This window comes from Apaloderma vittatum, unplaced genomic scaffold (genome assembly GCF_000703405.1).
Source record: "Apaloderma vittatum isolate BGI_N311 unplaced genomic scaffold, ASM70340v1 scaffold10976, whole genome shotgun sequence".
NCBI lineage: Eukaryota > Metazoa > Chordata > Aves > Trogoniformes > Trogonidae > Apaloderma > Apaloderma vittatum.
This window is the reverse complement of record NW_009721260.1, coordinates 79,003-92,944: the sequence shown is the minus strand read 5'-3', so window position 1 is coordinate 92,944 and position 13,942 is coordinate 79,003. Positions and strand designations below refer to the sequence as shown.

Genomic DNA, 13,942 nt, shown 5'->3' with positions numbered 1-13,942 from the left:
TGTAACCAACCGACAGCCAGGCCCGGGCTGTTTTGTAATGGAGGCCGAGAGGCCCTCCTTCCCTCTGAGACTGCTTCCCCTCCGTCTGGTCAGAGATGCAAGAAACCACACTGATTGTGTCTCTGAGCCTAGAAAATTGGTACTTTGCCTTCTTGATAAAGTCATTTAATGGAGATAAAGCCAGAGTACCAGTCAATTTATTTTAGTGCTACAGTTCGGCCCTGTAAGAGTCCGTGCAATTCTGTTGTCTATCCGTTGTTTGAAAAGTAATAATTTATGTGTCGTCTTGTAGACTAATTGCAGATAAAATTTGGGCAAACTTGGAACGGGAGGTTTTACAGGCCTCCCAGAGCAATTATGCTGCTTTTTTTGGCTTGGCTGTATGCCTGCATATGTTATAACAAACTTGCAGAGGACAATTGTAGGAAAATCCTACAGATCAGGACCCTGAGCACCGCTGAGGCTGCAGATCCACAGTTGGCCTGAGGCAAACATGCTGCATCCTTTTTCCCACAGAAATATTAAGAGTCAGGATCTCGATGAAAGGGCATCAGGACAGCCTACCGGGATTTTTAGTTGCCTAAGCAAACTGATTTTTCTCATAGATTTTATATGCTTTAATAAATGAGTAAACAGGATAGCAAAGCTTAGGCTCAATTTCACACTTTGTGACCAATCTGGAGACTTAAAGAAGTATTCCCACAAACCTTTGAAAGGCATATATGCTCTTGTTTTCAAAAAGAGTCGTCTGTTTTTTGGGAGCCTTTCCTCCCTGATGTTGTAGCCCAGTGTGTTGCACCGGTTCTTTCTACAGCTGAGGCACATTCCTTTGTTGAAAGTGTTGATGTCGTTGCACCCGTATGCTATGCTTTGCTTATCGTTGTGAAGCAGAGAGTCGATGAACAAGTGAACTGACCTCTCATGGGCACATTTCACAGCCTGAGTTATGCCTGGAAAAAATGCAAACAACAAAATTTTGCATAGCCTTGTTCTTACCATTTCAGCTACAGAGGATTACAGTAACCAGCTATGAATATATGTTGCTGGTTTACCTCATCCCCTTTACTACTAAAACATCATGATTCTGTCTTAGAAATCATATATTGCAGCAACTTTACTTTTAGGATCGCCAAAGAAAAGTTTAACCCACGTGGTAATAAAGTTGAATAATTTGCTGCTTAAACTTCTCTAGCCTGACTGCTTAAGACTGTAAATATGAACTTGATTTCATTGCACTGGCTGTTTTGGTCAGTATGAAATACCATATGAGGCCTTATGCAGTTTTTCAGATCATGCCGCATTAAAGACAGCAGTCTCATTCTGAATGGCTGGACACTATTGTCTTTTTGAATGGTTATGCGGTGATGCCCTATGTTGTTTTTATCAGAGTAAACAAACTCTTACGTTGAATTGAATTTTGCTTGCAGCTGCTAGTGGTGGAAAAGGAGAAAAATGTATTAAATGCATTTTAAAAATAAAAAATACCTTGCTTTTACGAGAAATCTGTATGTGTCATAAAATAACAAAAATTATTTTCTTCTATGTAATCAGATTATATTAAGATGGACTGTTTTTTTTACATCTTCAATGCTAAGCTTTTAGCTGCTGTTTGATTTCATATTTGTCACGAATTATCTGCTAATAAGGCCTACTTTTAGACAATGTGATGATAGTTGAGAAATAGTTTTTGCAGTGCAACATGCTAGATTAACAGTACTCTTGGAGTTTTTCCCTGAACAGTTCTGATTGTCACTGTGCATCAGTACCTTTTTTCAGTGTGTTGCATCAGTTTCTCTGTACATTTATGTTTAGGTACATTGGAAATAAGCTTCTATATATAAAACCTAGCCTGGAACACTGGCAGGCAGGTCCTAGAGAGAGCATCATCTGCACAACGGAAGGACACAGGAAGTTTGGAAAAAGTCAGCTAAGGAGGTGAGTAGTACAGCTGTGTGTTTTATTTGATTTGCAATAATTAATTGCACAGCAGATGAATCTACCTTAATTAGAATAAATTTTCTCATTTCCTCTCCCACGGAAACACCTTTGAAATTATTCAGAAGTGCTTGACAGCAGAGTGCTTGTGGCCTAATTTTCAGAAGTGCTAGGCAGCTAAATTCCTAACTGGAGTCGGTAAGAAGAGCTTGAACTTAATACATGTAAAAATCAGATAACCAATTTCTAGGAAAGAAATTACTTTTCGTCTAAAGGGCGATAACACTTCCATTAGACACAATGTAGGACCACAGAGATGTGTAAAGCTTCCCAGAGATACTGTCAGTGCAGCTGCAATGCTGCTCCCCCTCTTGTGCCATTGGTTCTTACCAGTGATTCCGTATTGTGCAATGTGGTTATACACGTGTATGAAGTGACAGCCAGGCTGAAAGGTGCCTCCATTGGGATAAAAGTCGAAATGAGCCACAGGCTGCTTGATGCCAACGCTGAGACCCATGTGCTGCTTAGTGAATGTATGAATTGCATCTACAAAGTTTGCATCATCTGGAGATAAACGATCTGTTGGTGACATTCCTTCAAACAAGGGACCGGCAGGGTCAAGGCCTGCAAAAAATGCAAATAATCTAGTTGTGATACAGTGCAGGTGAGCTGTGCTTTTCCTATTATGAGACAAATCTGCGTTAACAAGAAACAGCACTGGTACTTTACAAGGTCTTTGATAGAAGCGATGCTAGGAATACCTGTCCTGTGGAAGGTACGTGGTTGCACCAAAAGGTAAACACAGGTGCTATAATAAACAGTAACTGCTACACACACAAGGACACAGGCCCCGAGATATATGTGTTTGTTGTAGGCAAACCATGCTCACTACTGCTTTGTCACTTGAGGGATGTTTACTTAATTTTGCTCTTACATACTCTAGAGGTCATGCCTTTCAGAGGCCATTTTGAAGACACCAGTCCCACAGGGAGGTTGACTTTTAACCCACATGTGGGACCTGAAACTTTATAAAGCTTTACTTATTGCTTAAAAGGGCCTTATATCTGCTAGATGTTGTCGAAAAGCCTTCAAAGCAAATTATTCAGAAAAATAATATTCCACTTATGGAGTCTTGCTGATTTTTAGTTTGCTAGGTTTCTTTTTATGGTGTTCTATTTGTCTGGGAACTGACTTAGAGAAAAGGACTGCCTGTGTAGTTTACAGCTCCCTTCGGTTTTGAGCACAAGCTTCTAAATTCGAGATCCGTCACATGTAACTGGACCAGACTGATAACACAGGCTACTTAATATTTTATCACTATGAATTTTTGGAGCTTATTGTTTCAAGTCTGAATGTTTTTTGCTGAGTAATACATATAGCTGTTACAATTAAATAATGTGTTTGAATGTTTTTTACTTATCCATTAGCGAGGTTTGATGTACTAATACGGTTTAAACAAGGAGCACTGATGAGCTAAAGTCCTTCAGTGTATACACAGGTGTAATATCGTGACACATTGTGTAGAATCAGCTTCTTGGCATGCAGGCACTGTCATGAGCTGACTGTGTAAGGGGCTGTGGTGTGTGGTAATGAATCCAAGATCAGAATTGGGACTTGAAACTGCAATCATGCATGTTTGCCTCACAAATCAATGCAAGTAAAATGTTTTCACTGATAACTTAAATGTGGCTGATACAGGCCTTGTCTAAAATGCGCTTCTGGTTTTGTTTTTTTAAGCTGTCACTGGGCGTTAGATGTGGTACTATATACGGTGTATCAATAGACTCATAAATTTTCATTACACTCAGTACAGATACAAAAGTTCAAAATGCCACTAGTCAAAAGAATCAAGAGTTATGGTTAACTTCATTTACTTGGAGCATCTATTAGGGATACTCTAATGATATTCTTCTTATAAAATATAATCCAGGACTATGATTTTTACCGCAGAAGAACTGACTGTAATTGACTATATGAGCAATGCACCACAATTGAAAGCTCAAGCAGTTAGACAATTTCCTTAATGTAGTCTTTTTAATATGAGTTGCTAACAACGAGCAGTGTATTTGAAATGCTATGGGTCAAGATAGTGATCAAATATCCAAGGTTAGAGGCTAACATTTAGTTTAAGGTGTTACTGCCGATGGGTACAAGATAAATTCAAGCAACGTGCAGCCTGAATCTTTGGTTTATGGTTTCTAGTCCCCATGCTTGTATATTCTGTGTGACTTCATTTGAACTGAGGGAGTAAAAGTTAGAAATATGATACTTCATTTTGAAAAGGCTTTTCATTAAATTTTCTAATCTAATTTCTAAACCAAAGGAATTAAACTCTGGCAAATACTGCTATTCAACAGCTAAATAGTGATGTGTCAAACATTGATGTATCTTAAATCGGTTGACATTTCTTAAAGTTATGTCTTACCTGTAATTCTTCCAATCTTCTTTGTACCACTGATAAAACTTCCAGCAAAGCCTGAAACATGAGCTCCTAGGCTGTAGCCTATTAGATGAACATTGCTTCTGGAAAATTGAATGGATTCCTGAAAGATAACAACAGGTTGAGTTAGATGCAACAAATGTGAAAAAGTAAGCAGTGAAATAGTTACTACAAGCTAAGAATGCCATGAATTACAACACAACTTTGTCTGTTGATGACAGAGGTCAATTGAGGTACACAGATCATGCACTAAATTTCTTCAGTGACTGAACGTTATTCTTTGCCTCCTTTTCATGCAGCAGGAAAATGCCACACGTTTGGGTACTGCTACTTGTGTGCTATACTTAGGAAAACCATCAACACAGACAGTAGGAGTTTTGTCACTGTTGCAAGTGATGCAAATGTGCGTCATCTGACTTTCCTATAACTGTAAAGTGGATCTGACCTTTAACTTCAGTGTATAATGATCCTTTATAGAAAGTGCCTTGCTTTTTTTGCCTGAGATACTAGTACATACCAGGTTAGAAGCCAAAGTATCAAGACACTGATCAGACATGCTAATTGATATCGCAATGACGTTTCTTGGATTGATTTGTACAAAACCAGGTATCTGATCTGAAACAAACCTATTGAAGCAGAATTGGCCTTAGGCCTTTCTTTCTACCAGATCAGTACTGTCTAGATCTTAAGCATTTTGCCTGAGCTGCAAGGTTCAAAGTTGTGGCATATTCTTCTTGCAGGAAAGGGAAACCTCTGTTTTAATTTCACTGTGAGTATTGCCTGGCCCAGTGAAGTGGCTTTACAGTCTCTATACTTGTCTCATGAAGGTGAGGTAAAACTTGGCAACGTTCTTCTGAGAGAGGCAGCTCTTAGAAATCACAAGATCTCACCAATTTTCTTGGCAGGTGTGACTGAGGTGGATGCTATTGAGACTGTTACTGATCATGCCCTGTTAATTCTTGGAATACACCCTCTAAGATTTACTTTATTCTTTATTCAGATTTTGCACTGCACCACAGTTCTTGTTACATCCATTGAAAATATTTCAAATACTCACCTGCCTGTAAGCAGACAGAAGCATAGCGGAAAGACCCTTATGAGAGATGCAATGAGGCGTTTTTCAGCAGGAGTGCTTCTCAACAGAGGGGAATTTTACTGCTTGAACATTCTCTACTGAACACTGTGAAAATTTATGGTGTATTTAAATCCTGGAACATGTCATGGTCCAAGAGAAGCTACCTACGATGCTGGAGCATGGAGTCATTTACTCAGGCCTCCATTTGTTTGTTTGACACTGGGGAGATCACAGACTGTCTTTATTGTTGACAGTGTGATGTGTCCTCCTGGGAACTGAACAAAGTCCACTGTTTGATTCATTCAATAATTAAACAGCTTCAAAATATGACTTTAGACTCCAGCAGCTTAAACTACATTTGACCAAGAGCTGAAGTTTCTTGTAATGTCAAAATGACTTATAGTGATTGGCTCTTCTGCCTTCTCTTTTGTGCCTGATGTCCCTAACTTGCCATGGTATCTGACAACTTCTAGCCTTGCCATTCCTTTTGAAAGCGGCTTAGCCCTGCAACAGTATTTGCTACAAATTTTTCAATTCTGCGGTGTGTATCCATTCCACCTTATGTCTCACGATATTTAAATTAATGTATTAATAATTTATTGTGAGGTACAGAAGTATAATTTCAGATTAGGTGACTTAAATTAGTACTAGAGATAGGTGAAATGAGAGTTGCTTAGGGTCCCTGGTGTGTATAAGGGATTTCATTCTATTGTTTGCCCTCTGCCTTTTCTTAAATAGTACTGGAAACCAGTGATCCCTTGCAGACCTGTCCGAAGCCTTTTCAGTCCAGCCGTGGCCACTGGTCCTTAGGTAGCAGGGCTTTGGCTAAGTGGTCTCTACATTAGCGTGGTTCTGCACTCATTACTGCCTCTGTGTCATCTGCTTTGTGAGGTGTGTCTGTCCTCTTTAAAAGGTCTCCTTTTACATTCTGGATCCCTAAGCCATTATTTGAGAATTATCTTTGCGGAACTAAGGCAAAAATCAGACACAATGCCATGCTTGAATTCTGCATTAAAGCAGAAGTTAAGCACAAGTAACAAACACTCGGTGGATAAGGAACTGGCTAGAGGGTCACACTCAGAGTTGTGGTCAATGGCTCAATGTCCACATGGAGACCAGTGACAAGTAGAGTTCCTCAGGGCTCTGTTCTGGGTCTGGTGATGTTCCACGTCTTTGTCAGTGACATGGACAACAGCGAGGGCACCGTCAGCAAGTTTGCCAGTAACACCAAGCTGTGCAGTGGACTCACTTGAGGGAAGAGATGCCACCCAGAGGGACCTTCACAGAGTTGAGAAATGGGCCAGTGCAAACTGCATGAGCTTCAACAAGTCGAAATGCAAGGTCCTGCGCCTGGGTCGGGCCAGTCCCAGGCACAGAGTGGATTGAGAGTAGCCCTGAAGAAGACTTGGGGATGTTGATATGTGAGCAGTTCAACATGAGCTGGCAGTGCGCTCCTGCAGCCCAGAAGGCCAATTGCATCCTGCGGTGCTTCAAAAGGAGTGTCGGCAGCAGATCAGGAGAGGCCATGAAGATGATCTGGGGGCCAGAACAGCTCTGCTACGAGGACAGGCTGCGGGAGCTGGGATTGTTCAGCCTGAAGGAGAGGACTCCAGGGGGACCTAATAGCTGCCTTCCCATACCTGAAAGCAACCTACAGGGAGGCTGGAGAGGGACTTTTTACAAGAGTGTCCAGTGATAGGACAAGGGGAAATGAATTTAAATTGAAGGAGAATTGGTTTGTATTGGATCTTAGGAAGAAATTCTTCAGTACAAGGGTGACAAGATTTTTGGAACAAATTGCCCAGAGAAGTTGTGGCTGGCTCCTCTCTGGAGGTGTTCAAGGCCAGATTGGACAGAGCCTTGAGTAGCGTGATCTAGTTGAGAGGTGTCTCTGCCCATGGCAGAGGGGTTGGACTAGGTGATCTCTAAGGTCCTTTCCAACCTAAGACATTCTGTGATTCTGTGAAACCCATCTGACTGAACTAACCACTTGGAGATGGTAATGTGTGCCTGCTTTCCAAGTGTGAGACTCTCAGCTATCTGCACACGTGCTAACTGAAAAGCTAATGTAGCATGAAATTATCTCAGTTCTGAAGATATATTAAAATATTTTAATAAACAAGACCACTCATTTTTTTTCTTCTTGCATGATGAAAGTTTTAGGAAGTCATGTGAAAGCTTATGCAGAAGAAACATTTGCAATGCATTAAAGAAACGTGATTAAAATGAAGAGCACTAACCAGCGTAGTATTTCAGCAAGGTAGAAGCATAAGAACAGGTACATAGGTATTTTCCAGAGAAATGTTTTGATCTGGGGGCTCTTACCTCCAGCCATTCCAGGAAGTCTGCTATCTCCTGTCCTATGTACCGGGTGTTCTGCACAGCAATGGGGTAGTGCTGGTGAGCAAATGTAAGCCAGTCTGCAATGATCACGTTACTTTGTTTATGCTGTGACTTCAGAGCTGCTGCCATTTTCCAAATCCAACGCTCTAATACCCCATCCACCTGTTTTATTAAAAACAAACAAACAAACAATTAGAGCAAAGTACTCTCTGCCAAATATTTCTTGTGAAAAGCTCAAGGAAACAAAAACCATAATATAAACAAAGCGAGCTTAATGCTGCTAACTAGATTTTAGGGACTGCAGCGTGCTTCAGTGCTGAGAGTCTTTGGGGTTTTTTAGACAAAAAATTAGGAATGAATATATGAACTTCATAATAATTTATCTTGTAATATGAACTATTATCAGTGAAATTATGTCTCTAAATATTTTCCTTCATCTTGAGATAATTGGTATTCCTGATTAAATAGACAGAAGTGTCCAGAAAAATTCTGATTTCATTCAAGAGCAGCTGTCCATGTACATTTAAACCAAAAGCCTTGGGAAAGGGGGAGAGCTGGAGGATTGCAGTCTAGCAGATATTTACCTTCTACAGCTTTTCCATTTTGAGATCTGCTTTTTGGTGTTTTTTTTTTTCTTTTTTTGAGTCATTCTTTTTTTTAAAGACCTGATCCCTATTTCCTTAGTAGAATCAAAGACTACTGCTAATCTGAAAAATAATTAGACCTGATAGATTAAATCATAATTCTGGTACATCTAGTTGCACATATTTCCTCAATTAATAGAACAACTGTATCTCTTCTGGTCTTTGAACAGAATTTGGGATTCTCAGTACTGGGTTTCCATATATATTCCTCTAAAAGCCCAACACACCTGCAGATCAATTTCATATGAATGATAAACTTAAATGGCAGCAGCTTCAGGTCCAGATTATGTGATGACATTGGTTCTGATAGCACCAAGGATCTGTTAAAAATTACATTATTTCTTATTCTGCCTTTTCTTCTGTTTCTTCTTCAGCTGAGAAGCTGATCAAAAGTCACTCTTAGTACTGCTATGCTTTTGAGAAAGTTTTTCATAGTGTATTCTAATCTTCTTTACAGTTTAACTGGAAATAGTTCAGTGATAGTTCATTGACAGTGAAGGCTTTATTTTTCATCTGAAGGGGCTTATAGAGAAGTTCTCTTTACAGGTGTATCTGTGAGAAAGATGTGGGGAAATTGTGTCCACATCTTTTCAGTAAATCTGTAAATATCTGACAGTGAGCATATCAGAAAAATGAAAGTGGTGTTCAGTCCTCCAGAGACATAGCGTGTCAATTCAGCTGCTTGTTCAAACTCTGCTGACTTTAAACCAGGGCTGAATCTAATCCTTGGCATGGGATGTCTATCGGAAAAATTGCTTGTGGAGTGTTCCTTCAGAATCTCAGTGGGGAATATTCACTTCATAGTGTTTCTAGCCATGATTGCTACCAGGGAAATCCAGCATCTTTCTAATCACAACCTTTCTTCTGAAGTTCCTTTTGGCACTAGCACAATGAGAAGGGAAGTGTATCAAATCAGATGTAGTTTGAATTAAAAATAAAACATGAGTTCATACCGACCAGCCGTGGACTATCATCACTAGAGGTAGAGAGGCATTGAAACTGCATTTGTCAAGAGTCTCCAACTGATTAAAAAAAATCTGACAACCTTCTCCAGTTGTGTCTGTATAGAGTCGAAATTTGGTTTCTAGGTTTTGCTGATTCTTCTTTGTTCTAGTCTGCTGGCTCTGTGATCCCAGTGCCTCTGAAATGAAATTCATAACAAAAATCATAGCAGGATGGAATCTAAAACCTGAAGAAGTTACTAGCGAAATGCAGTTTATAAGACAGAGTAAACTCGTAAGATTGAAACTCTAGCCTGTGTATAAATTGCTGCCTACTCCAGGTGGACCTGAGCTGTATATTTTTGGGTTTGAAAAGTGATGTTTTTCAAATTTTGAGAAGTTCTAGATGTGCCTCTGAGTCCATCTGTTTGAACAATAACAATTACACAGGAAATACAACGACTTTACAACATTAGCGCATGCAAAGCCAAGCACATTCACAGGCAATTAACTCTGCGGGGCACATTTACTAATGTGCATTTGCTAGTGATTGCTGAGCAAGCATCATTACACTAAAATAACTATTTTATTCAGGGTTATAACTGTTTAGAGACTTGGGTGACTGCTTAAAACTTAGACCACATCATAAATGGTTCTTTTTATTTTAAAAGGCAAGATGAAATGTTCGTGTTCTAGTTGTAGTATTTTTGATGGTTTTGTTTTTAGATAAAGTAGTGTGATATTGGTTGCTAATTACTGTACATCCCTAGTAACTCCAGACAGTGTTACGTTTCATAGCTAGGACACATTGTTGTAGAAAGTTATTCAGCCTTTTACAAGAGCTGGAATTTAAAAAGCTGCGAAGTCAGTGAAAGTTTGCTTGTCAGAATTCTTAGTTTCCATGTCTCTTTCTTTAAACTGTGATAGCTAGCTTAGGACTAAGTCTGATCATTTCTCTGTTACAATGTCTACTTAAGAGCATTTCTCTTGGATTTTTTTTTTTTCTGGGAGAGGACGCAGTTTCTGAAGAAAATATTAGGAGAAAGTGAATCTAGATAAAAAACTGAAAATCGCAAAGAGTTTTAATGATGTTGATAGTCTTAACCTCTGGTTTGTTAAGGCTTTAGTGAGCAGTCTCACAAAGCTAAGTATTGTGTTCTATTTTTAGCACAAAATAAAAACCAAGAAAGCAGCTTGTGCCTGTTCCCTGGTGCACATCCTTTCTTTGTTTTATGCCTTGTTTTCATGCAGAGGCGCTTTGTCACTCTCCATATTGTTTGTACGTACTACAGAAAACAAGTCCAATAAATAGCTGTTTTCTTGGTATTTCAACTGTGAGAGTGCAGTGAGACTTTAGCGGGTGAGCTTTTGGCTTGCCAGTAAGTCAGGCAATCTCCCCAGAGGAGATCCAGTCCTTTTACCTTTCCTTACTTTGTGTTACATGTTTTGATGAGATGCAGTGAAGACTGTGATTGTGTGCTGAGTTTTTAAATACCACTTGACTGTAATATAGCAAAGTTTCTTCTAAAATGTTTTCAGATTACTTTTGTCAGACAAACCAAAACCCTTTTAGGCTTGACCTGAGATAATTCTGTTTTCTTACTGAAAAGTAAAACTAAAAGTATGATTCCCAAATGTACAGAACGAAACCTTTTTTCAATTGGGATTTAAAAAAAAAAAAGACACACCTGTATACCTAGCAGTAGGTCTAGTTGCCATTTGAATGCAATGCACATTGGGCTATGCAAGGTAAGAGTTCAGTTATTGTTATTGTTTCTCACTGTTAGCATTTAATTCTTATTCTCATTATTAGTGTTTATTGCTTTAGATGATGTCTGTCCTGCTTCTGACAACATGAGCTTCAAACTAAGATGAAAGGAGCATATGAAGAGTAATGAGAAAGCTAGTATATATGAAGAAATATTTTTTCTGTAGAAAGAGGTCTTGCAAATAATAATAATGATAATTCTGTATGGATCAAACTTAGATTATTTGAACTAAATCTTCTATTTACCTGTAGAAGCATGTAGACTGACTTGAACTGAATCACCCCAAAGAAGACGAGGTATATGGTTTTCATAACTATGGAATTTTAGGAGTCTCTTCTGAAATTTACAGATGTAATAGTAGCACTTTAAGACTTGTAAATGAAAATTTTATTGGAAATTAGACAAAGGTCTAGACACTGGCCAGAGTTTGAAACTGTGAGATATCATATGCTTTTTTAGGGGGAGATCCAGACTCTATAAGTATATTTCCTCCTGTTTCAAGTCTGATTTGGCATAAAAATACAACTACAAAACATCTGCCTCACACGACAGAATTTATGTAAAGATATGTTAGGAGTGAGGACAAAGTATAGTACAACTATATAATATTAAGAGAAGTCATATATTTTAAATTTATCTTACAGTGCAACATAAACTTTGATTAAAATTGACATTCCCAATTAAGGAAAGTAGCTTTTCTGGCTAAGAAAAATAACATTCGGCATCCTTCTTCCTGTCATGAAATTCTACAGGAAGAGTTTCTCAATAAAGTCTCACTGAAGAGGGTTGAAGAGAGTGTTTCAATGGTACTCACCTAATCCACAGGCAACTGAAAAACTAATTCAGTAAACCTGAAAGGAAGCTGAACTTTGGGCTGCTGATATGTTAAGGATACTTAAAAACCATACGCATAAGCATGCACACACACTTCCCTACCTAGACACAACATATTTTTTCTGATTGCCTTTGGGCCCTTACTGCAGCCCTGCTTCATGAGTGGGTTTGTCAGAACCTTAATAAATCTTCTGTATCTTTCAAATGGCTTTTGCTACTTTTCATACATGGAAACATTTCCCAAAGAGTGCTTGCGTAATGTGATGTTGTTTTAATGTGACCAGTATGCTACCTGTTTAAAAAACAAATGATGCCACTGTTGTGGTCCCCAGAATTAGAGAATTCTGTTGTGAAATGGAGCAAAGGCAGCGACATGTTTATCATTTTTGTTTGGGCTGTGGAGCATGGGATATGTCACACATCCCCTCATTTCCAATAGCTGGGGTTTTTTTATCACGTAGGAGCTAATGTCATAGAAGTGTTCTGGTTAATCAATTTGAGAAATGCTTCCCTTAGAGCTATTCTTGCTAGAAGCATAGTTGTTGGTGTTCCTGTTGGATATAGAAAAATCCTCTTCCCTAACCCCTTTTACTTTGAGCAGTGCTTGTCATAACCACCAGAATGTTTTCTATGGAAGCCTATTTGCTGCAAATGTCACAAAATGACACAAAATAGTAGAACACTAGAACGTGCATGGTAAAGGGCTCCTAAATCTGGAAGTCCCGTAAAATTTAAGCAATGGTGTGTAAAATGTAAATAGATGGTATTTTTCAGTTGCTCTCTGTTTACCTAAGCATTTTGTATCTCTTTGGGCAAAGTTTCTTGTACAATAGCTGACAGAAAATTAGGAGTGGGTTTCTGCTATTTGAGAATGTATCCAGTCAGAAAGATTATAGAAATAGGTTGGGAACATTAGGCAAGTATTTGTGTGCTTTCCAGCAGTATTTGGGAGCAGGGTGTGGGCCATTCTCTATTTTCTGAGATTAGTAGTTAAGGTACTTGCATATAAGCTGATTTTTATGTTTCTGTCAGTTCAAGGCTTTTGGATGCTGTTGACTAACAACTGCAAGTTCCATTTCTAGGTGAGAACTCTAAAACATACAGAGTTTTGCAGGGGAGAGTCCAGGTCTTTTTGGTGGTTACTCCAGAGTCTCAGGCAGGATAAGGCAGTCAAAACTAAGGTCAGTTGATTTCTTGATTATCATTGATTATCTTGATTATCTATATTATCAGTGCACTTTATATGCTCATGCAGTTCCTTTGCATTTTCACGCTCCTTAAGTTGCTCGCTTTGCCGGATAAAAAGTAGATATTGCTCACAAAAGAATGAATGGAAAAATAGCAAGCAAGAGAAGATCTGTAACTATTGGATTAAAAACCAGTGAGGTCTGTTTAGAACAGAGACTTTTTCCAAAAAGTTTCCTTTTTTTTCAGTTTAAACAAATAATGTGTAGGTGATACTTTTCTCAGCATCAGATGCTCTGTCTGAAAAAGATCACTTTTCTAAACTGTTGTGTGTTTGTCCTGTCTTATGTGCATGTGTGCCAAAGTCAACAAACTCACCATGAGTGTAGTTTGAACACAAACAGCCCTAAAGGGAGGACGTGGGTGTAGGCACATGCACAATATTCATATGCACAGCCTTGTCTGCACAGGGAGGTCAGTGAATTGTGGGTTTACTTAGGAATTTCTGGTGCTAGCTACTCTCACAAACTCCCCTTGTGAATATTTATGCTTGGCACCGTTCTGATACTCAGAAATGCCTGGCTCAGAGTTTGCAGAAAGGCAGTGGGAAGCAAAGAGGTCAGTAGTGCACAGAACATGATTGCATGTTACAGTGGAAAGAAGAAGAAAAAAAAGGTGGGGCGGGGATTTGGATGAGGTTTAGCCTTAGGGCTGTAGTAACAACTGCAAAGAGATGAGACAGCTCTCCAGCACCAGGTGGCCCATTGGTTAAGCGA

General features: G+C 39.0%; 1 protein-coding gene across 1 annotated transcript; it reads right to left on the bottom strand.

The window, feature by feature from the left end:
• Positions 1-665: 665 nt before the first annotated feature.
• Positions 666-9,578, bottom strand: LIPC (lipase, hepatic; the record flags this gene model as incomplete). Its single annotated transcript, XM_009871311.1, has 5 exons — positions 666-950; positions 2,326-2,559; positions 4,361-4,478; positions 7,776-7,955; positions 9,391-9,578. Coding segments are annotated over 5 exons (1,005 nt in total), but the record flags the coding sequence as incomplete, so codon positions are not given.
• Positions 9,579-13,942: the final 4,364 nt, after the last annotated feature.